Source organism: Anopheles gambiae, chromosome 3, assembly GCF_943734735.2.
Source record: "Anopheles gambiae chromosome 3, idAnoGambNW_F1_1, whole genome shotgun sequence".
NCBI classification, from domain to species: Eukaryota; Metazoa; Arthropoda; class Insecta; order Diptera; family Culicidae; genus Anopheles; species Anopheles gambiae.
The window spans coordinates 35,379,474-35,404,446 of record NC_064602.1 but is presented as its reverse complement, the minus strand read 5'-3'; the positions used below and the strand labels follow the sequence as shown (position 1 = coordinate 35,404,446).

At 47.4% G+C, this 24,973-nt stretch overlaps 1 protein-coding gene across 15 annotated transcripts in view; it reads left to right on the top strand.

The window, feature by feature from the left end:
* LOC1271375 (rap1 GTPase-activating protein 1) overlaps positions 1 to 24,973 on the top strand; it is a 161,353-nt gene that overhangs the window by 54,102 nt on the left and 82,278 nt on the right. For 2 of the 15 annotated variants that reach the window (XM_061657911.1, XM_061657910.1), the window contains exon 1: positions 8,031 to 10,036. The exons of 12 other annotated variants lie outside the window; for them this stretch is intronic. In XM_061657911.1, the coding sequence (XP_061513895.1) occupies positions 9,981 to 10,036 (56 nt within the window). In that variant the 5' untranslated portion in view covers positions 8,031 to 9,980. Of the gene's footprint in view, positions 1 to 8,030; positions 10,055 to 24,973 lie in introns of those variants that run through there. One more of the 15 variants, XM_061657909.1, reaches the window with a different exon arrangement.

Genomic DNA, 24,973 nt, shown 5'->3' with positions numbered 1-24,973 from the left:
TTCGAGAAATTCAATTTCCTGACAGCAACCATAGCAGTAGTTGCTTCGAACAATAAAGCCGGCATCATGTGCAGGGTCTGATTGTTTCGCCCGAATAAAGGTTAATTTGTAGATGTAGACCCGGTCGCGCTCTGTCTGGGCGCTAATCGACCCATAAATATCGTAGCTTAGAACAAGAGGAGTCAGCAACAGCACCGGCAGCAGAAGCAGAAGCAACCGAACAATGCTCATTCATTTGCTTTAACTAAATTAATTTTATAAATTACCGTATTACCCCAGCCGTGTTGTGTGTCGGTGTGAGCTGTACCTTTTGGTACATAGAATATCCGATGCCCAACACATGTCTGGCGCACACACGTAATCGCCATTAACTCTCGGGGCCAAACCTTCCCGCACAACCCTCAATTCCACCTCTTGCTCCAGCTCTCTCGCTAGAATTTAGATTTGGTTGGCTAAAGAACCGAACTACATAAATCCTCCCTCGCCCACAGACACACACACACGCATTGAAGGCTTGATTATTGTTCATTATACGGCGGATAGGCGCGCGCGCGAGCAAGCATTTGCGTAAGCGCACGGCAATATTCAATCAACTGTTGCAAACTGACCATAAAACGGTTCCGGAATCGGAATCAAACAACAGAACGGACCTCTCTTACTCTTCCTCGCGTGTTGCGTTCCTTTGCGACCCTTTCCGTTCGATATTAACGCACACATGGGTGTTTGCTGTACGGTGATGGACCCTGCAGGCTGTGTTTGCCTTTCCTTTGGCGCTGATAACCTTTTGCGGTGTGTCTTCCTCGTCCCGTCCCGATGCCGGAAGGCACCGGCATGGACGTCCGCTAGAACGCCGGGCATGAAATAGCAAAACAATAGTGCGCATTAATTGCTAGAAGAAAAAAAAAACAACCCCGGTAAAATATAGCGAAAAAGAGGAGACACGAGGAGAAAAAAAACACAAAACACGAGAGGGAAAACAATTGGATTACACCGGGATATGACGTTCTGTGTGGAAGACCAGACACAGTAAATAGCAACCCACTAGACCTCCTGCACGTTTGGATCAACACGGTATGGTGACCCCGTGGACCGGCGCGTGTGGTGGCCGAAGGGATAACAGGCAGCTTTAGGGCATTTCGGACCCCAAACACATATGCGCTGGATGCTTGCTTGCTTGCTTGCTTGCCTCTCTCTCGTGGCTCGTTAGTAGACAAACCCTGGCCAAACGGTGGTCATGGTCACGGGCTGATTGGGATGCGCGAAGTGGCCAAGGGCACAACTGATGAGGGGGACCCTTTGGGATAAAACAAAACCAAAGAAGGAAGGAAAAAAAAAACAAACGAATTGTGTCCCGTTATCGAACGTCAAACCACTGGCAGTGGCGGGACAAATTTGCGCACCGATCGTACCGTGTTCTGTCCCGTTTGCTGTCCACCTTCCTCGAGGGGGGAGAAGAAGCAGCAGTAGCAAATTAAAAAGGGGGAAAAATCGTGACGCAACGGGCCCAAAAGCACGGGTCTCTAATCGTATGGTGCGCTGTGCGAAGGGCAATGCGCTTGATTGTATTGGCAGTCACACGCCAGTCGTAACACGCTTCATGAAGCTGATGAATAGTAATTTATTGATTATTGGCGTGTGTGCGTGCTCTCCCATGTGTGCGCCAATCGGTTTTGGGTCTATGTTCGAGCAACTGTTTGGGCTAGAACTAGAATCGTTCGTTCCTAAGCACAAGCATTTTTTTTTACCGTTTCATTCTTTGTCCTCTCATCGACACAGTTCTGGAGGCAATTCTCAAAACGAAACGAGACATCCAGTGAAAAAAAGGAAGCGTGTAATAATGGCATTTTCTAAAACTGGCTAAGAGGAAGCAACTGTTGCCAATAAAACATACGACACCACACCGCTGCAGTTTTCGGTGAAAGTGCCAGAGAAAGCAAACAAGCGCACTGTCAATGCGGAGGGTGATGCTGTTGCGGCTGTTTTTTCGCACTAAATCATTTTCCATTTTTATTTCTCGATCCGTTTCCGTTTTTTTCGGTGTGCAAAGGGGGTTTTACGATTGATGCTCTCGACCATAGGCAAACACCACAAAGCAAACATAAGGGAATTTGGCGGAAAACAACAAATGCCCTGCGGAAGGTTGTGCTTGTTTTGTTTTTTATTACGAGCACTTCTAGCGAAGCTTCGGTGCTTAAACGACACTGTGTACTTTTGTCGCATTTTATAGAGGTAGTTTTATGTCGGGTTTTATGGACAACATATTACCTCAGCACCTCAGCAGCAGCAGTAGCACGGGGAGGGGGTCCCGTTTATGAGCGCCTCAAAGTCAAGATGTTTGAGCAAATAATCGACCTACAGAATGGCTTATTTGGTGCTCGAGATAGTTGTTTGAGGAAGAGAGTGTTTTCAATCAAACGTACCGCTGTCGGACACGTGGATAAAGGTCCTAAATTAGCCACTCGTGTTTCGATGACACTTTTGCCCTCCCGATGTATCTTTTTCACCTCATGAGTGTGTTAAAACTTTGACAAATCGAACGCGAAACCACGATCACGGCACGATCCGCACGACCGGCTGATCATTAAAAGTTATTAACGACATCCACGGCGCTGTTCGGAAGAGCATTGAGTGTTCGGAACTTGCGTCCAATAGTTTCCAACTACGAATAGAAACCAGAGAGAGAGAGAGAGAGAGGACGTCTGTGATTAACTTTGCCTGCTCGAACTGTGGTTAGAACGATAGGGAGGCGAAATAACTTTGCCAGTGTCTTAAGACCTCTTCGCCGGTTGTTTCACGCTCCGGCCAATCGTGCGATGTATGTGTGCGTCTTGGTGGTTGGTAAGTTTCATAACAAAATTTATCCCCGCACTTTTGTGGTTCTTTGGGCGGGAAACGCGAGAAGGCACTCGGGCAGTAGCAGCAGTAGCAGCAGCAACAAAACTTATCTAAGAAACGTGAGCAATATCCTTCCTTCCGACACCGGCACAAACCTAATGAAGTAAGTACGTGATAAAGCTTTTATTATTTATTTCCTAGCCCGAGAGGGCTCTCGTAATGAAGTGGATGGTGTGGCATGACGCGGGCACGCGTCAACGTTTGATGATGGGGTTTGAAGCTTAATTAATTAAACTAACCACATCAACCTGACGACACGTGGGAGTGTGTGTGTGTGTTTTGATTAGCCGAAAGGATCAGTTGGATGGATTGGAATAGAATTTAGCGCTACCGTTTTGTAGAGAGCATTTTTATGTTTTGTTATGCATATAAATGTTGATTTTTGCCTAACTCTAAAACGGAAGCGATTTATTCTACCGGAAGAGTGTGAATAAACGGATTATGCGCGATCGAAAAAGTCCTACCGCAGGGAATGCCTAAAACGCCGCACCAAACAACGCTGACCACGAACGAAAACCAACAGGGTGGCAATTTCCATATCTGCCACACGGCAATACGTCTCCGCCACACGGTAATACGTTGGTGATGTAAGAGTTTTCTTTTTGCGCTGTGTTTTTTCGCACAGCTCTAAACAGCCGGGTCCAAAAAGGGCGATTGGAGTGGACGGAAAATATGGTCAAGCAAACATACGAAACCGCGAACAGCAGCGCGCGGTTGACGCGCGCGTGTGTGTGTGTGTCTGGTGATTGTTTTTCGTGGTTCCCTTTTTTGTGGCTGCGGCTGTTGTCTAAATTGAAGCGTTGTTGTTCCTTCCGGTCTATGTCGTTGCAAACGTGGGGTAGGTTTCGTTGTTTCGGTTTTTTTCCAAATCGCTACGAGCGCTTGTCGAGCTACGGTCGATGTTCTGCTGCATAAAGCACCTGCAACGTGCGCCGTTAAGGCAAACAAGTTCCACATCCACACACATACACGCCCAGGTGATGCTTTTGATACTCCAGAGTGCTCAGGGGTTTGCGGGAGACATCATAAACCGTCATGGCCTGTCGGAAGTTCTGGGAGTTTGTTCAGTGCATTTAGGGCCTCCAGTGTTGTTGATTTTTGAGGCCGAAGCCGTCCCGAAGGTAACAATTTCATCCCTAGCACTCATGCCGTGAACGTGATTGTAGGTTTTTGTGTTCGTATATTCTAGCGAGTGTTGGAAATTCTGAGCATGATGACATCTAGGCGTTAATTTTTTTTATTTTGTGTTTGTGTTTTAGTTTTAAAACGCTTTGCTTGCAACCATTTTTCATGAATATTGTGGGTTCATTCTTCTTGCCTAAAAGTTTAAAAAATAGCAAACATTTCCCGGTTGCCTGGTCACTCACTTTTACGAAACATAAGAGTGAAAAACCCTCATCGGCTTTCAGGCGCTCTATCTTCATCAGAAATTAATTCCGTTTTCGGTTTTCGCTAAAGGGCAACGGTAGTGAACTACTTGCACATCACATCATATCGTGATTGAGCGACGGGATTGATGAGGTCGTCGTACACTTTATGCGGCTTGGCGTGGTGCTGCACACAGCCCACCAACATGTCCCAGACGACAGGCCCGTCCATGCCAGGTTGGGGCTGGTGGTAGGAAGCGATAATAACAACACGTCATCTTCACGACCAGCCGAGACGACGAACCCGCGTCGCACATGAAGGGAGAGCTTACCGAGCTTTCGTGACGAGACGTTTATGCACCCCGAAGAGGTGGGGATTAATGTTTGATGATGGATTTTGCAGCCGATGTGTGGCGAATATATCGCCGTGGCCGAGCGCCAATGGCCGCCGGTCATGTACGCAAAATACGCGTCAGGTTTCTGGTGCCCACGGAGGAGAGGAGGGTGTAGAGTGAGCGGAGCAGTAAATTTATGATAATTGCTCAACTTTCTTCACCAACAACACACTTGATGGGGGCGATTGAACTTCTGCTACTGAGCCGTACCCTCAGTTCTGCATAGCAGTTCTTGCCCGCGGCAGAGACTGTTGTGGAAGGTAAGGAAAGTTTTCGGGAGGATTGCTTTACAAGAACAGCGCAAACAATGCGCAAAGAGGCTAAAAATCTGTTCGCGAAAACTAGTGAATAAGTTGGGGGAAAAGTTTTGTGGAGATTTCCTTTGAGACTTTTGGATTGTGATTTACAGCCAGCGCTTGGAGTTGAATTACTTTGCATCTTCAAAAGAAAAACTCTGGAATGAAATCTGGAGCCTCAAAAGTTCAATCAAAAAGTGCACCCTGAGGTCTGCCCGGGTTCCGGGCAGGTCAACTCTCAGCAGCGGAGCGATCACCCAGGCAGCTTTTCCTCATTTTCCAAAGGGTGTAATTATGTTTCTTCTTCAAACTCCCGCTTAAATGGCGGACCCCCCCCCCCCCTCCGTTAGGCCTAGGGGGTAAGCTTGAATCGATCTGCAAACGGGCGTCCCGATTTACATACTCGTGCGCGCCCGCTCGCCTCGCCCGACCGGATTGATTCATTTTCCAGTGAAGTAGAAAGCATCTTCTTCCTTCGACACCTCCCATGCGCCCCCGGGTGGTGATGGTGATGGTGGTGCATCAAAAGCTTCTGATGGCTCCGGACATTTAATGTCCGCGCACACTCTTACTTTCGCATCAACAGCAACAACAACGGGTTCGAGATCTTCCATCAATTCCACTCTCACTTATGGCGGGAGGGGGTGGTGGGACGGGGAATACCACCCGTTGCATTGCGTGCCCACAGTTTTGCTCAATTTCCAGCCTCATCGGATGGTGTTTTCCAACCATCACCGGTCCGCGGTCATGATTATACCTTGTGGGGTGGAGTCTTCGGCAATCTTCAATGTATCTCCCGCTGGCAGCGGGGGGGTCCCTATGATGGGGTGCACACACACTCGCTGCTCCCTATGACCGAATGGTGATCGAAAATGGCTATTTATGAGCTGATGATCGTTTCACTTTCTGCCAGCCCCAAACGAATTCCGCCCCCCGATGAGATTCGTGCGACGGATCAAATGTGTGTTTTTCGGAAAGATCTTCATCTTCAACTTCCGATTGAACCCTCGCTTCACCCATTTCTCCGTATTTTTTGTGTGTGTGCTGCGAATCCCATACCACGACTTAAAAAAACAGCAATTAATTCCTGTGTTTTTCTCAATTTTCCGACAAGCAAAAAAAAAAACTACTCAGACTCATAATCGATCGAAAAAGCGCCGCCTCAAACACTTAATCGTGCGCACTGGGCATCAGCGGCATCTCGCACGCAACAACTGTGGCACTTTGGGGTGCCGCCGCCACATACAAACGCACTTTCGCAGCGCATAACTACCACACACACACATATGCGCACAAAAAAAGGGATGTCGGCAATCGGATTGTGGGCTTTCTCCGCTCTGCGCAGAGCACGTGGTGCGTGCGCGTTGTTTGAGTCGTTTTTTTTTGCGCGCACAACATTCTTCCGGCTAGGAAAGAATGAGGATTTGGCTGTTGATTTGTTGGTTTTGTCAGTTTTTCGATTGGATGATAATTTGGAAGCAATTGTTTTGCTGTCGGTAGCACGCTCGATCGATTGGGTTTTTTCCGGGGATGAACAGTAGCACACGGGAGGGCTGCTTCCGTGTTGTTTTTTTTTGTGTACCTGGTTACAGGATAAGGGTTAGAGGGCTTGTTGATTTTTTTTTCGGGTGAAAAAGGGCTTTTTTACCTCCAAAACAAATCAGCAATCAGAAAAGATTAGTTTTCGATTCTAACGAGTGTGTGTGTGTGTGTGTGTGTGGTACTGGTACAACTTGATTTCCCCCGGGAGGTGGAATCCGGCACCGGCTCAATGGATTTTGTTGCATCGTTTTTTTGCTTTTGGCAGCAATTTGTTACTTCTGGCTTTAGTTGGGCGCTTGTTATAATTACTTTTGCCATGATTTATTTCGCGATAAGTTCACCCGTTATTGACGCTTTTGTACTACGTTCATCGCGTGACTGTTCCTACTCGATCTAAGCGATTGATTTATCACATTTTTGAAGTACTTAGAGGGGAAAGATCTCCAAGTAAGTTCTGATTCATTCAAAATAGTCTGAAATTTATTTATTTACCTTCCATAATAAATTCAAATTGAAGTTCAAAATCAGTTTCACTCCATCCATTAACAGCTCTTCATTTACGCTGTTCAAGGAAATCAACTGATTTTGATACCAACAATTCCTCACATTCCTGACCTGTTGTGGGATACAATTTTGGTTGTAAAACATAATTAAAACATAATTAAAATATCACTTAAATTTGTCTGCTGTATATCACGGCACCACCATCAAATAATCTTATCGGTAGCAGTTGATCACAATCGAAACCGGTTGCGTGTTCATCTGCTGCTGCAGCAGTTCTTCTAAACGTTCACGCTTTGGTTGGGTGCGTGGCAAAGGTGTCGAACCCCATGGTTGTGGGTTTCTTGGTTTTACGTTATTGCTTGAAATAGATGGAACCGTTCGAGGGGTAATGAGGGGATTGATTCTTGTTGTATTTTTATTACGTTTTTATCTGATAAGCGATTTTGAGATTGATAATATTGTAAACATTCAAAATGATGTCTAGAATAAGTTTATAAATTACCAGTTAACTGAGTTTTGTTGGTGGTCGAGTGCTCCTGGTTTGGTGTTTTGATGTATTTTTAAAATCAAGCCGATTCAAAGAATGGAATAATAACTCATGTTATCATTTTTGCGATTTGAATTAATAAATAAAATAAAAAAAATATTAAAAAAATTAACTTTACTTTTTTATTTCTCGTAAGGGCGACCCATCATTGATTACATAAACTTACTAACAAAAGTAATTTGAGTTTTTATATTAATTGTTAGTAATTTCACTTGCATATTTTTAAAACCCATAAATTTGATATTATTTATGAGACCGACCGAACGAAAATGAACTCACACACTCATTCATGATCGTGCGCATTTGTGTGTTCATCCCAGCGTTCATGAGATGATGAACCCTTCGCACCCCTCTGGCAAAGCACCGGAACCCTCCTAATGCCGTTCGATGCGCTTGGTCATGGGCCCGACACACAGTTGCGTTCGTTCGTTCGTTCGTTTGGCTCGTTCCCTTTACGCGCTCGTTCGTTCATTCCCGTCCACTGCTTCATTCGCTTTGCAAGCGTCGAAGGGAGCGGATGGTGTGCTGCGTGCGTGTTTTTTCTTCCCCTAAAGCCGTTCGCGTTTGGTGCGTAATCGTCGCGCGCGTTTTACCGGGCTCAACAGTACAGAGCAGTTGCGGGTTTTTGTTGTTGTGCTAATCGGTGCGCTGATGATAACCCCGTTCCCGGTTTAAAGAACGTGTTGCGAGTGACGATTTTTGTTGTTGTTGGTCCACCGAAAGTGCACGGGCAGATAAAACACCCAGAAGTGTCTTGAAGAGAGGTGCGCAGGTGAATTCCGTTCCGTATATTCGCTTGATTCGACGGCCCACAACAAGATCACGTACTCACGCCCTTCGCGAGCTGAGAGCAAAACGATACGATTGCAACAACAAAAAAAGGCGAGCGATTGCGTACAAAAAGTGTGTTTTGTGTGTGTTTGGTCGACGATCATTTTTCCACCCCGGTTCTGGAGCGGCTTTTGGATGTTTTTGGTGTTTTGCGCAGCCTATTACTTTAAGTAGCCAATTTTGTGTGTGTTAGTTGAAATAAGGTAAAACACAACCCACCGACTGCGCAAACCGCGAAAACCTTAACGCGCACCCCCATCGAGTCGCGCATCGACACGCGCGTGTGTGGCAGTGTTTAATTCAGGGCTTGTCGCGTTGTGGCCAACCGCCGCCTCAAGTGTGTATGTTGTGGGTGCGAAAAGAGTTGTACCTTAGAAGTGTATACGAGCGTGTGTGTGTGTGTGTGCTTAGGCCTCCTCCACGTGAACAACGCGTTCCAATTCGCGCATTCGGCCGTACGTAACCATTTGTCTGGGTCGATAAAATCGATACCGTCTCACAGCGCGTGAGACGATTGCAATTCGCTCTTGCTGCTATTACCTTTGGCGATCACCATCAACACGCTAAACACGCGTCCAGTGTGTGTGTGTCTGTGTCGGTGGAGTGTTTGGAGTGCCCTGTGAACGACAGGTGAAGCAACGCGCAATCGTGTACGGTGACTTATGAAACCGTGCCAGCAACAGAATCCGGAGCAGCAGCGGCAGAACGTTCACCGCACAAGTGCAGCTAGTGCAGAAAGCGAGGGCAAGAAGTGTGCAATCTGCCAGCAAAAGGCACAGTTGGGTCGGTTTTCCAGCCGGTAATCCACAGCCGGTTCGACACTTGCGGAGAAGAAGCATACTCGCCATACCACATCCAGTAGATAGTGAGTGTTATTAATAGCTGCGTGCGCGAATGTGTCACACATTCTCGCAACAGGCGGGGGTTCGATAACCACATGACCATTCGCTAGCGACGGGGCGCCCCGAGCTTCTCACATTGATTCATCCATTATTGCTGCCTTGAGCTTTCGCTTGTTTCGCATTTGCGCAATCCGCTTCCCGCATACTACTAACTCTCATGACAGCTCTGACTCATCTCACCGCCGCAGGTCGGATATGACGTTTGCGCCGCCGCTTGTTGTTAACCCGTCGTGTGGTGCCGCAGTGCCACAAACGCACCCAAACTAACGAGATCTTTAACGAAACCCAAACGACAAACTATTATCATCCTCGATCGATCATCTTCGTCTAAAAATCTCACTTTCACCTTGGAGAGACTGACCACCTGTGCGATAGAAATTCCCTCCCCCCCTCCGAGAGTGCACGTGCGCACGCGTGCGACTCTTTATCAGGGATCTTCATCTTCATCACCAACGAACACGTGTCCAGGGCTCGAATCGGACGAGCCTTTGTGAACCCCAGTGCGGATCCCCGGCATCATCATTAGCGACGTCACGATTGGGCTGGTTACCCTTCCGGCGCCCTCGGGAGGACCGCCAGCAGCACCGGCCAGCTTTGGTCAGCGTCGCTGGCGCCGCCGACTGCGAGAGGCAGGAAGGGCTAACGCAGCACCGAACCAGCCGGAGCAGCAGCAGCCGGAGACGACCGAACCATCCGACAGAATGAAGTACCTAACGGCAGGGCACCGGGAATCGTACACCCTGGTCGCTCGCAAGAGGTACATGAAACGAATGCTGTATGTACATTAACACTTTTCGTCCCCATCACATCAACCCCGTAGAGAGGGCATCTTTGAGTCCGTAGACGTGACCTCGCCTCATCCCGAGAAGGACAACATCCACCTAGCCAGTAGCAGTAGCACTTTGAGTTTGTCCGAGTAGAACTTCCGAGAAGTTGAAGGTTGACCGTAGTAGTAGTAGCTTAGCGCATCCAGTATTGATTGTCGTCGTAGTAGTGGATGTCATTGCCATCATCATATCCTGTAGCATTGTCCCGTGTTGTTGGTCTCATCTTCTAACTCAAATTGTGGTTTCTTAATAAGATTATCGATTTCGATGCGCTTACTCCCAAAGAACACTGTGTCATGGGAACTGCTGCTTTGCCTGCGAAAAAACTTCTCCAAAATCCGCCAGCTTCACCTGCTCTCCGGAAGATGTCGATTGTGGTCGTGGTCTTGGAAAGAAGATGCTTTATCGGACAGCTTTATTGCGCCTAATTGATCATTAAAAATGCATTTTTGGCTTTTCGTTGCTCATCACATTTCATGTCGCTTCTTTTTTTCGTTTGATTTTTTTCGCGACCGTTTTATTGGGGGGGTTGTGTTCTTGAATTTCTGGTTCCGTACCAGAAATTGACTTCAGGTTTTACTTTATATCTCTTTCATTCTCTCTCTCTCTCTCTCTGCCGCGTGCGTTAGCATTCACTTTCTATCGCGCTCAAGTGAAGTAATGTTGCGAGATGTTGCGTTAAATTTACCGCCCTTGCTGGCAAAACAAAAACACTACACACACACACACACACACAATCTCCAACGATGAAAGCAGATATTGACCGATGCAAGTCGCAAACACCTCCACGCTAGGGGAAGATGGAGAGGAATTAAAAGAAGATGAAAAAAAAACAAAGTCCAACATTACAAATAACGTACGACGGTTTGGCGCGTTTCAGATCATTATCTTTCATGGACGATTTTACAGGCTCAGGTTTTCTCTCTCTGTCTCTCTCTCTTTTTTTAGGATAGTGGGTGTAATGATGTGGACGCAATTTTTGTGGGGTTTTGTGTTTGGAAAGGGAAATGCCTACTAGAGGCCATGCCAAACGAAAACGCTGGGCGGACGCGAAAATAAAAACACATTTTGCAAGATTTACACATACCATCAGGTTTCGTTTTTGACCGTTTTTGTTGGTCGTCACCCTCCGCGCAGTGGAGTGATGATGGGGTGGCGGGCGCACAAATCAGCGAACCGAAGATGGTAGACACATTTGGCGACTGTTGAACCGGGCCTAGGCTTAAACCTAGGGTTGAGGTTGGAAAAAATGGAAAAGATAATTATAAAAAGTATATTCACATCATACACGCGCAAAGCGGATGGGGGGGGGGGGCGAAACGGTCCACTTATTTGCTTTATTTTCGGTTCAAAATACTGATGATGACATAAATATATCCTAATGAGGGGGGTTCGTTGGCTAGTTGCTTATCAGCGAGAGCCTCAACTGGCATTCAATCACCTCCGCTAATGGGACGTTCAGGGCGGCCGTTCGGTGGCAACTACTGCTCCGTTTGTTGCGGTTGCCTTTTTCTTTATCGTCCCATAAAACACACACTTCAGAGGCCATTCTGTTCCAAACGGGCCGGTTCCAATTCCCAATTAAAGTGTGCCCTCACCGTCCACTCAACTTCCTTTCACTTGCCTGAGAAGCGCATAACGCGCGGTGAAGCGGCGAAGGTGTCAAGAATTACCGATGCAATATGCAATATTACACAAAACCGCCCACACTTGAAAGCATTTCAAGCAGGCAGCTCCAGCGAGAAAAGGAGAGTTATGGCGGTGGTGCTAGTTCAGTGCGTCCGGTTGCGGTCCGTTTGCGCCCTCTCTCTCGCTCCCTCCCGTCGTGATTTAGCTTATAATTTATGAAAACTTATCTGCTAGGGCCATTTTTCATAGCCCCCGATTCAACTGCTCCATTCTCCCACCTGAACCACCTGTGAATACGCGGGCATACGCAAACTGCAGATGCAACTGCATCCACTGGGACCTTCCCACGCCTGCGGCGGAACGTCATTGTCCCAAGAACCGGGCCCGGGCTCGAATAGAATTAGCCCGCTAACGATCGATTCCGCAGACAGGTTGGCTAGCGCAGGCAAAACAGAAGCGCAAAGCCTAATGGTTGTGTGTGTCGGCAACGGACATATTCTGCACATTCCCGACCTACCCCATGTTGTAGCACACACAGTCACCCAACGAAAAGGGAATCGCTCAAAGACATAAAAGGTTAGGGGCAACATTTAACAGACCTTGCTCTCCTCCGCCGCGTCGTACATTATCTGGTAGCTTAATAAATTTGTCACCACTGGGCACACACTGGCTCTCTTACCATTCCTTACGGGGCGGCGGGATTTGTCGCATTGGACTTGGCATACAAACAACGGCTTTTTTGTTGTTGTTGTGGGAACTGCACTGCACTGAATCACGTCCGGAAATCGGCCCGAAGTTGACTCCCGACATTAATTAATCAAAAAAGCCAAAGTCTCAACCGTGTGAAGTGTTTCGCTGTCAACTTCATTAATCGAACACCCGCCCTGGGGAGAGCTTTCAGAGTGTACATTAGGAACATTTCGGCCGTTTTCCTATTCCCACCCAGTGTGCTGTGTGTGTGTGTGGAGTAATTAATAATATGCTCAAAGTAATCAACACTTCATAAATCGAGAAACGGCTCCAGAGGAATGTCACGCACGGACAGTTCCCCGGACCAGCTTGAGTGTGTCTATCTGCTCGTGAAATTCCATTTCACGGATTTCCGTTTGTTTGTGTCTCTCGCGTGTTCCATAATATTTCCCCCTTTTTTTCTCATCCTTCCTCTAGGACATTAGGTCCCCCGCTTCGGGGTATTCTGCGTGCGCCTTCATATTTGACTAATTGCTACCGCCTCTGCCGGCAGGATACCCCGACCGGGCAGCGGCGGCGATATATGGAAATCGGTAATACAATTGTGTCCTGGAGAAAAGGCAAACAGTGGAGAGAGTGAGTGCACAGTTTGCTTCCTGTGTGCTTCCTTTCGGTTGTGTAATGATCATGCCTATCAGGAGCAGCAGCAGCAGCAGCAGCAGCACCAGCAGCAATAGAGCTCTTACGCGTTCGTTCATTGCTTTCCTTTTCCCCGTTCATAAGGGTGCCACAGTACTGCCGAGGCTTAGGCTGCGAGGTTAGCAGGATGCAATGGTGCAAATGAATAGATTTTTATCGCCTGCCGGGGGACACTTTTTACATGCATCGGCGGGTCGAAATTTACGATCACCATGGGACGTTTATCCTCTGTTCTCTCGCTCTTTCTACTCATTTTTCCATCGATCCCTGGTGTTTATTACTTCCGTTTCGTTCCGGTAAGGGAACGATGAGTGTGTATGTGTGTATAAGTGTGTGCTTTCCCTCCCTTTCTCTGCCACTTGATCGATATAGGTGAGAAAGTGTGAGGACACACATTTGCTTTCTTTTATGCTTCCGTGAGTCCTTTTGCTCACTTGCCACGGTCCCGGAACGGTTCGCAACGGGGCATCTTCATCCCCCGGGGCTGCCCGAGCTGCTGCTACTGCTGCTGCTATTGCGTCAGTGCACTGAACAAAAGCAACCACCTCATGCTGAGTGTTACATTAATTTCCCTTCCCCGACCTGGCGGTGCTTTCCAATTCCGATCACATCCTTGATGAGACGCAAACACACACACACACACACCTGATGATGATCGGTGTGTGGACCGATTTGTAGCCGTTGTGTGCACTAGCCCTCTCGCCGCCTGGTGATTACATCGGGATTAGGCAAGTAATTGCTTCGTCCTTGCATTTTTTTTTAATTCCAGTAGCTGGAATTGTCCGTTAAAAAGGAAAGGAGAAATGGTGAAGGTGGGCGCTAATTAAATGCTCCAATCTTCTGCTCTATGCACTTCCGTCGCTATCAGAGATTATCATCGGAACTTTGTGATAGGTTTTTTGCAATATATTTCATCAAATCTTCTGAAATCCTTCAATTACAATCCATTGAATTAGTTCCAAGATCTCTTGCACAAGTCCAAACTCTCTTTTTTATGAGTTTGATAAATTCCGTCGCAGTCGGACATCAACAGTGGGATTTTGTGATAGATGTTTTCAACATCTTGAAGCCCTGGACTTTGACTTTGAAGTCCTGGAGGCGGACATCTTAATACAAATACAAATATAAATCTTCATAAAATCGTCATCTTTTAAATTAGTTTCAATATCTATTTTACTTCTTTTCAATCAAATTTTGAAGTTCAACTTCTCTTCAATTTGCCCTATTTGCTTAACAAATCGCTCCATTGTGTAACGTGATTACAGTGCATGTCCCACACCTTGTTAATTAGCCTTGAAATCTTCTGGAAAGGCGTCCAGTACTGTACGGGGGAGGCATCTCTTCCACCTACAGAACAGAAGCTCACCCAAGAACTGCCCTCCTCGACAGTGTGGCGTAGGAGGATTAACGGATGATCCGAATAACGTTCTCACACCACGGAACTCTAGTGTTCTAGCGGGATCGTTTTGTTCCTCCTCTCTATCTAGCCTAAGTGCGCGTTCCGTACGTGCGCAATAGCAATTGAGGTGCTTTTGTTCAAGCGTTGTTTTTTTTTGTACCTCATTACCGTATTCTTTCGCGTGTTTGTGCGCGTTGGCAAGCATCGAAATCGGGGCAAAAACAATTTGTGCAAAATACCACTAGCACCGCCGACCTTACATATGCCTTCATTCGAAGGAAAAACGATGGGTTGAGTGCGATAATTGCGCGTAGTTCGATTAATTTTGTATTCCACACCAACAGTAAAAGGGAGTGTATCGCACACTAGCAATTCTAATGCACCGCCAGCATTCCACCGATCTACCGCTCGATGTGTGTGTGCTGCGCGCATTGTAATTATACGCAGCAAAACAAGCCGTTCAAGCGCACCACGGAAGCAATGCTCACCCACCAAGATGCAAAAGATGCCACACCAATAAAGCCACATCAGACGGATGCAGTATTCATTAAATGCAACGATTAAGTCAATCGCCTTCGAATAATCCCCCGAATAATCGCACCCAGGAAGCGGTAGAGACGGCAAGACAGCATCAGCAGGGGCTGGAATGCAACTGTCGCAAGTTACTCAAAATGGTCCGGTCGATGATGTCACCGTTCCCTCTCTCTCTGACCAAACAGTTTGCGTGCGCAAGATGATGGCCGATTGTGTGGTAATTGTGTGTGTCTTGTCCCCATGGCAGCGATCGGGGGATGGCGGTGATCGCAAAATTGTTATAATTATCAACAGCGACGGTCGCCGTCGCACCAACAGCTCATAAACTCACGCACTCCATCCACGGGCGTTGGGACTCTTGTTTGGGAGGTTTTATTTTCCTTCCAAATTGTCATTTGACCTCCATCTCTATTTCTCCATCGTCTTCCCCCTCCCGGTGCGGTATTACATCAAAGCATCGAGCGTTGACGAATTTCCACATTCCGAACTGTGCGAGCGTGATCGTGATTTTGTTGAGATGTGTGTCGATGTTGGTTTCACTTTGCCGCGGTCTTGCACGTATAAGGCGTATAATTTTGCGTTGGCATGAAGATCAGACCTTCACACGAGAGCCACGCGGAGGAGATGGGCGAACGAAGAACCGGATGGGATTCGCTTTTATTTAGCCTCATGCTCTGCGTTTTGCCCCTTCCAACAGAACGTTATATCAAAGCAATCGAGAAGCGCAGTCGCGGCTTTAGCGTAGAATGCAACCAGCACTGGTGCACATCTGTAATGCATTTGCATTTGACTGCCGCTGGGGCAGCAGTAGCAACATCAGAACACTTAATCGATAACGGAAATGGGCTAGCCGAACCTGCCCCACGCTCTCACACACAGAGACAGGTCTGGTGAGCTTGGCCTAGCTGCTCAATAGATTCGAGTCACAAAACCACGAATCTCATGTGTGTACGCCGCCAACACGTGCAAACCAGAGTGCCCGCGAATGAAGGCAAATTGAATGAAGCAGCGGCGGCAGCGGCTTGGCGTGCTTGGCGTGAATAAACACAAGGGGTTCGACCAACGACGCACGAAGACGACGAACGACCGTAAAACCATCATTGTAGAGGCAAAGGGAGCATGAAGGAAGGGTATAAAATGGTTTGCAAAAGGCCTTTACCGTGCACCATCATAAATTCTTGATTCCTCAGACGAACGACGCGAAGAACGCACACTTTTGAATTGATAATGCCCCGGACTGCACATGATAATGAAGCGATTCTGCCTCTTTCTGCATGTATATTTCCAAAAAGGAGGGAGGGTGAGAGAAGAGGGGAAAAGATGCAAAGAAAATAGAACACAAGACGAGAAATGCACGCACACATGCGCTCGGATCTCCCTTAACAACTGCTCGGCCGTCCGGCTCTGGGTGATAACGGTTCGCGGACTTTCTCTTCGCGCTGGAGAAGCGCGTCCCATTCCAGGGACACGCCGCGCCACCTTCTTTCTTTCTTCAAAATATTATATTTCCCCGTGTGCCCGTGACACAACCACATTCCCTGTTTGATGCCTCCGGCGGGTGTGTAAGACAGAGAGAGAGCGCGTTTATTGTGGTCGTTTAATGGTTGCACCAACCAGTCTGGCGCTGCTGCTTAAACAAGAAGCTCGTTAGAATGGAAGCTCCAAAAAACCAGAAAAAATCACAATAAAGGGCTTGTAAGCGTTCCCAGTTTCTTAGAAGCAGAAGCGTAACATGTTAGTTTCTACCAAAAAAATGAGATGTAATCTAATAAATATGCTTAGCCTGCACCAACCACCGCGAGCCGGCTTTGTGAAGCGAGTTTTCGTTTAGAGATTATGCTTCTTTGCTGTTGTTGGCTTCTGTTCGCAATGCTCCTGCCAACAAGTTCTTCGTAAATGTGCAACAATATAAAGTTTTATTGCTTTTTTGGTCGTTGGTTAGTGTGTTAGGGACGTAAAAAAACAAGCCAAATTCTACAAATTAATAGCAAAGAAAATCGTGTTTTTGTTTAAACATCTAAAGCGCCCCCTTTTTTAAGCAGTGCGGTGTACTTTGAAAAAGATAATCTACTGTAACGAATGCAGTGTGTGAAATGGATATATACTACTCTGAGGAAATAGGAAATCTTGCTCTCAACAACCGGTCGGGTGGGCCGAACGGGAAAGGTGCAATTCACACATCGCAGCATGAAAGTCAGTTCTAATGGGGACTTTTTTCCTGAAGAAACACAAAAAAACTCCCTGAGTAATGCAGACATCAGCAACCATTCCTTAAAATGCAACTCCCTTCCGGTTATGGGAGATTTCTAGTACGTTTATTTTCTGCTCTTTTTGCGTCCACCTCAAAGGTGAGAAGAAACTGGCCATAAATTTGGTTGCGCCTTCCTCTGGTATGCCCTCGAATGCATTGGCTTGCACATACAATAAGATCCTTTCCTTCCGATTGCATAAGGGACTTTAGGGGACGAGCGAGATTACAGGCAAGAGAAGGCAAACACCTAGTGACGTGAATGTAGATGAAGACGATGACGACGACGCTTGGGTTCTCATCGCGCGATTGTGACTAGTTCTGTTCGCTTATCACACTGCTACCATCAGGCAGAGGGTAATTCTCTCACTCGCTGGCAGGGAAATCCCGTCCGGCCGAAGGTGGAACTGATTGAACCGATTGATAATGTCAAAGACTCCCCGGGTCCGAGAGCGAGCGACTTTGATTAACCGGTGTGATGAGTTATGGCGCCCCCTGGACGGGTAATGTCTCCGCTCGGGTAACAGTATCCGGTCCAAGTTCGTCGGGCCACATCCTACCGTAGTTATAATTACCCCTTTTTTCGGGGTTTTTTTCTTTCTTCAGACCCTGTTGCACCGCTTTTCTCCACCGGAGCGTAACGCTGCCGTACCTCACATGCTCGACATATATCACAGAACCCTTTCAATGGTTTCCCTGACCTCGGAGACGTCCGAGAGTCGCCCGAGAGTGAAAAGTGTTCCTCAAGTTCTGAAGGTACTGAAGCGACGCGACAAGACGCATAATTTCGTGCGTTGTCGTTTCCGGACGTCAGGCAGAAGAATACTTCTCCTCCCCGCGCTTTCGAAACCGTTGACATCGCCCCCTTTTTCGAAGACACGGCGCAACCTGGAACAGTAACGTTCGGACATTCGGGTGGACACTGTGTGGCTTTTTGGGGTGAGGTTATAATTAGAGCGTCCCGTCAGGGTCCGGCAAGCGCCGCGCGTCCACACACAAAGTCAGCATTTGTTCTCGGCGTTGCCTTGCCGTGCGGGGAGATTGCATCAAAACCGAGTGGGAAGGCCCTTGTGTCAGTCAGTCAGTTAGTCAAGTGTCCGAAACGAGTGTCCGTTGCTGTGGCGTTGTGTGTGTGCCGAATAATGAGTCAGGTAGCTAACGTAGGAACGCTTCAACGAGAAAACCATGCGTTACGCTCCACGAAGATGCGTTGCGGTGGTAGAAGGAAGAGCGGGAAGATAATTTCCAGCAAATGCTAAACAAATCTACACGATCGCGAACGATGGAAGTGTAAGAGCCGCTCAGAATCACAGAGTGTGGTTTTTGAATCTGTCCAGGAATCTGCCGTAGAGCGCAGCAGCACGGTGGGGAGAGATCATTTGTCGGATTAGCGGTTTGTCGGATGCGCAGCCAGCTGTTACGCACACACGAGACGCAGGCATTCACAAGCGTGCTGTTGGCGCGTACATCGCGCTGCTGCTGCTGGACCGTTTGTTTACAAGTAAGGGAGTTTCCGCTTCACTCCGGCGGACCCGCAGACGCCAAACGGAAGGAACGGAAATGATAAAACCAAAGTGTTGGAACAAGAATTATGATCACCCGCGCCGCTATTCTGCCAAGTGGGAACTCCCGAGGGGACCACTCGTAAAACCTGCTCCAAGTAGGCTCTCCAGAATAGGTTCAGATATTCCAGACGAGGGTTGTGGTTTCGGGTGAAGGCGCAATTTGGGAGCTCCATTACATTAACGAAGCTGTAGCTCTCAAGAAATTTGGAGAAGGAAAGAGCGAACAAAAACAAGGCACAAAAAAAACACTACATATACTCCAATGGGTGAGTGCTTTACCGCTTGAATACGTATGGAGGTTAAGAAGCTAACCTACATAACGATCTGTGTTCCCACCAGAAGTGGGTGTGGGGAATGTTCAGACAGAAAAAACCTCCGACATACAAACCACTACCGGAAACCGTGTTCAATAAATCGATGATGCACTTGATGTGCACGCGCCGTCCGTGGGTTTTTTTCGGGAAGGCAATTTTGAAGTGACGCACCGGGAATAAAATCGCCGAAGATCGGATTGCTTTGATTGCACAGGGCGGCATTAGCGTGTGTGCTCTCCTCTAACTGTCAATAATGATCGTAATGAGTGCAATCAAATCGATCGCAAGCACCCGCACTCGGAAATGAAGAAAGAAAGGCAAAATCGGGAAACAAGCATAACAGGACCCAATTCCTGATTTTCGGGTGTTGTTTTTGTTTAGGTTTTTTCGGCCTCGGCTTTTCACAGCCGTTGGATATATCTCTTCGATCGTGTTTTTATTGCGGGTAGTATGGCGTGTGGCGTGTGAGGCACCATCAAGAAGACCTACTTTTTTCTTGGGGAGTTGGGATCGGAATAGCCTCACGACTCTTGTTCCAATTAAACATCTTTCCCGATCTCATATTCCTTCTGGACATGATTCCACCTGGTCGCTTATTAAGTCTCGCTTTTTGCTAAACGGTTCCTCTAAAACTTAATGATGATGTATCTCATGGAATTAGATCACCAAAATAGCCCTCCAATAACCGCAAAACATCTTTGGACATGGGTGTTTTTGCTTTCCTTTGTTTGCTCTGTCTCTCCCTCGGTAAAAGATCTCTCCCTGAAAGACAGTTCCGTTCCGTTGCCGAAATCGCTCCTTCTTTCACCCTTTTCACTACACACAACAACCACCGTGGTGTGGTGTGTGTCATCTTTCACCCGATGGAACAGGTTTGCCTGACGCGAACACATCTCCCGGGCTATTATGACGGGAGAAGAAGCTTGATTTGAATTCCAGTTTCCAGCCTCTACCATGGCTTCCATGAGGCGAGGCGCTTGTTTGCCTTGCGGCGGGGACATACGAAATGGGAATGGGGGGGTAAAAAGGGTGAGAAGGAGAATAATCGCAATGGAATTCCTTGAATATTTGTCGAGCCTTTCAATATATTTCTTGGTTGGTTTGTTTCCCCTTTGATGCTCCTGTTGCTGCTGTTGCTGCTTCGTTTCGTAGGGAGTGGTGGTGTGTCCGTGTGCAATCCAGGGGTTACTTTCTTTCCCGAGCTGGTTCTTTCGGGCCTTTAATTTGTCCAAATTGCCAATGCAGTTGTACACTTTCTGTGTCACCTTTTATGTTGCTTCCCGAAAAAAATGCGCTTGTTACCGAGATTGCTTTAATCCCGTGCCGTGGTTGAGTGCAATTTAAGAATAATCTCCTATCCCCGGGGTAAGGAAGTTGAAAGCAAATTGGAGTCGGACGCGCCCGGGTTCGTCGAAAGTGGTGGCGCGTTCACGTTTCGCTGTAAAAATCTTATCAGCAGTTGCACTCAACTCGTGCGAAGTGGCAAACAAAAAAAAAACGGGCAAATAAAATAGAATCATCATCCCGTACGCGACGCGTAATGAGTTTTGTTTTGTGTTGGCAAATTTTTGCTTTGATAAGAGAGCGATCCGATAACGCTCGTTGACTGCAATATGTGAAGGGAATGGAATAGAAACGCTGCGGATTTGGAAGAAAACGCTTTATCAGTGGTGTTATATTTAAATTTGCTTCAAGCTTAATCTCGTGCCAAGAGCTATGATTGTGCAGTGATTCAACGGCAAACGATCAATCACCCATTAGTTGCATTGTAAACATTGCAAAATGTACAGAACCATTTTCGCATAATGGTTAATAGGGGAACAAGCAAAAAAAGGGGCTAGATCCACCGTTTTATCTGCAACAACAAAAAAAAGTCACGCACTAAAGCGTCATCCAAGCTCTTACGCAAACACAAATCGATTTCTCTGTGTGTGACCTGTGTAAATGCTGTGTACAAAAAAGAAAAAAAGTGCACATGAATAGACATTTTCCCAAACGGCCAAAACTGACAACGATCAATTAACCATCTTCCATGGTTCACTAGTCAAACGTCAACTGACGGGAAGCAAATAATGGTCGCTGTGGGACATGGCGAAAACAACATCCGAGGTAATCTTCGGCCAAACACACACACCGAAGGGTGTCCAATTTCCTTCCCCAATTCCAGCCGCTTCACGCCCCTGAGTCACGACCTTTCGATGTGGCCGAATTATCAATAAAGCGATTACACATGTTTTGTCGCTTGGTGTGTCTGCTGTGTGTTTTCTGTCTACGGCTATGCTTTACCATCCCGCGTAGCTGCCATTGGAAGCTGTATGTGGATTTTGCATAATTTCCTGTATCCCTTGTAACCCTTTCCGCAACGGCGGCACCCCTTACCCAACGCATGTGTGAGCAACGATGATGTAGCGAAATCCATCAGTCAATTGAGCACCCATGACGCCGCCACCCCGTAGGAGATCATGCCTTCCGGATCCCATTGTCACCGCCATTGGTTTTGGTTGCTTCCGTACGTTGCCGGGGTTTTAGTCGGCTTCAATGAATATTGATCATTTTCCGGCCAAATGCAAATCGGCACGACACACAAACGGCGCGGTGTATCGAATTTTCCTCCGTTTTTCGACGCGTCAATCGCTCTATCCAGATGCGGCGTCTATTCCCCTTCCTTCTACCCTTGTTTTTTTGTGTGTGTGTGTGTGTTGCTGAATAAGTAATTGTTAGGATCACGATCATCCAATATCGGCCCTCAATATCCGGACGGGGTCGATATGCAGCGAGGCGCACTGTATCGTGTTTGATGGGTGTTTTAATGTTGCCTGTGCGAGTGTGTCATTTGGATGTCTCGAATATCAGTCGCACCGGCACAGGCCGAACGGGGATAATCAGTCCAACCCCGCACCGTTCCCGTCACGCGTGTGAAAAGGGGCGTTTCACGGACCACGATATCAGATGTCATATCATTTGAATTCAAACCCCATTATCGGCAATTATAATGCCACAGGCCAGGGGGAAAAAACTGGGCAAATCGGGTAATGCACCCACCACCGTGCAGGCACACACTAATTCTAATGTTCGATAACGGCACTAACGGCCTCTCCATTCCCTTGCGCTCCGGAACCGGAACAACCACCGCAACCACCATCATCATTGCTGCATGCTGTGGACTGGCGGGCGAAAGCATAAACCGCGAGCATGGCCCCGCGAAACAGGCCCGAAACGTGACCGCAGAAATGATTTGCGTAGCGGAGTAATTACGCGGTTTTTATTCTACGATAATTATCGTTACGGTCTTGTTTTTCTCCTATCCACTTTTTTATGGCCTTATCGGTAAAGGCTATGGCTGTGATGTGCCGCGTTAAAAAAAAACCCGCGTAGCCGCGTATTTGGTCTGCATGGGATATATTTCAAACTACCACGGTTTCACAAACCCGGATCGCGAACTAAGCTAGACAAATAAATTTTCTCCCAAGAGCAGCGCGCAGCACCAAGCGTTTGCCCCGTTTTGACAAGGGGAAACTATTTTAATTGCGGTTATTAATTGGGAAGCATGCGCGGCTTGGGCCGGTGTGTGACGGTAGTCAATATTTTCCGTTATTAAATGGGCGACGAAAGTAATAAATAAATTCCAATCGGGAAGGCCGAAACCGAAAAAAATGGGAGAGCCAGAAATAGAGAAAAGGTTCGTCGTTTGGCTGCTGCCAGGTGGTTTAGAAGTCATCGGGTCGCGATCACCTTAAAGTGGTATGTTTGTGTGTGTCCTTTATTTCTTGTTACCGATTTTTCGGAAGGCGGAGGCAGAATTAGTGCTGGTGGAATATTTAATGCTGCTCTCGTGGTCGTCTACCCCAAATGTTGATGTCTTTCTTTCCGATGATCCTGATCAAACCGTCTTGTTTTCGGTAGAGAGGAAAAAACTGTCAAACGATGGGACATTAAGAGACATAAAATAGAGCTCTAAAAACACAAGAAATCATCTATGTGTTCCCCTTAAGGAGGCAATTTTCGGGGACAGTAATTGATGGTGATTTAACAGCAAAAGGTGGTTAGTGGCAGTGTCCTGTAAGGTGCATCCGTTAAATACCGTGCTACCTTTTTTGAAAGCGGAACGCGCAGGGGTAGAAAGATCGATTCTTTTTATGGCTTTATGACACATAGATGGCGATGATTAAGATACCGTGACGTGTGTGGGGTGGTAGATGCAACGACGATCAACCTCGACGATCGAGTGCTTTTTACAGCGTCTCCGGGGGCTGTGTGCGCAAACAGAATCCGTAATCCGATGTCTCATAGCTGCTGTGACGGAGGGGCAACTTCCAAGAAAGCGTTCCATTCCCAGTGATTCTCCTATTCCAGTTTGGCGTCGAGATTGCGCGCTCAATTTCGTCATCGTAAATGTGCAAACGCGCAACATTCGCTCAAAACAAAAACGCACCTCGCACTCTCACGCATCGAAACCGTTTACCACATACGCGTACATTTTGGACGCCATGATGGGGCCAATGGGTGACACTATGATGACAGCGTTCGAAGGAAAGAAAAAATCAATTATTTAACTAGCTTTAGGCAAATCGTGCCTCATCGCCCGGAGTGTTGCGTTGCCGTTGGATGCGTTGCCGTGTCGCCGCGTAAAGTGATTGACACCTTCTCGCGCTTTTTTTTGTTGCTCCTGTGATTGTAGAGACAATTTAACGCGCGTACTAAAAAATAAAGTGCCAACAGCACCATTTAAGCGCTTGTTTTGGCGATAGATTGCCCCTTGTCTTGTTGCCGTTGCTATTACGAGCGAGAAAATTGGTACTTTTTTTTGGCACGGCAAAAAACAAAACACCCAAACAACAACGAAACATCGTTCCGCTCCGCAAAAGAAAGATGAGCGTCCCATTCAACACGAGACAAACGTCTTTTTTGTGTTTTTTTTTCACAATTGTGCAGCCTAATTTAATGCGCAAGATGATGACGACGCTTTGCACAATCTAACTTACAAACGTCAGGCGGCACACATTTTCATCCAGCAAAAGTGCTTAGCGTGTGGGGCAACGAAATCACAAACGAATTGCAGTCGGTCGAGTGTTTTCATTTTGGACGTCCCTCTCGATCATGGTGTGTTGTGTAGTGTGTGCTACTGGTGCTGCGCGCACACGTGAGTGGCCGGCTGAAGTAGATGCGCAAACGCTCTTGCTTGCGCCTCACAGACGCCATAGTGGGAATGCACGCAGTGGCAGAGGGGGGATTGATTTATTTGCCCTATAATTTTCGGCTTCTAGTGTTCTTTAATTTCCGATAAATTTCCGATTCCACTTCCACGACCGTGGGCAGGGATATCCGGGAGCGAGAGAGAGGGCGAGAGAGGGCTCCGGCCACTCTTGATTAAACAATAATTGGCGCTTAATTCAGGGCTCTCGACGGGGCTGTGTTTAGAGGGCGTAGGCCAAACTGGTGGGCCTCTTGAAATGCTCGATTTTCCGTAAACATATACTGCACACAACAGAACCATCGTGCTCTCCCACTATTCCCCTCTCTCTCTCTCTTCTACCACGTGCCACGAACAACGGGTGCCACGTGTACCACGAACGCAGCAGCCACAGCTGCACCGTTTTCTGGCTGCATTTCTGCAACAGTTCCATCGCCGCTGCACCGCTCTTCTGACAACTTCATCAAGCACACCGAGAGCTCTCCGCACGGGGAAAAAGGGCCTTCTGTGCAAGAGTATCGTTTTCAATTTGCATATTTTTGTGTTCCCCTGGTGGTGGTGGTGTGGATGCGTGTTTTTTGTTGTTGTTGTTACATGG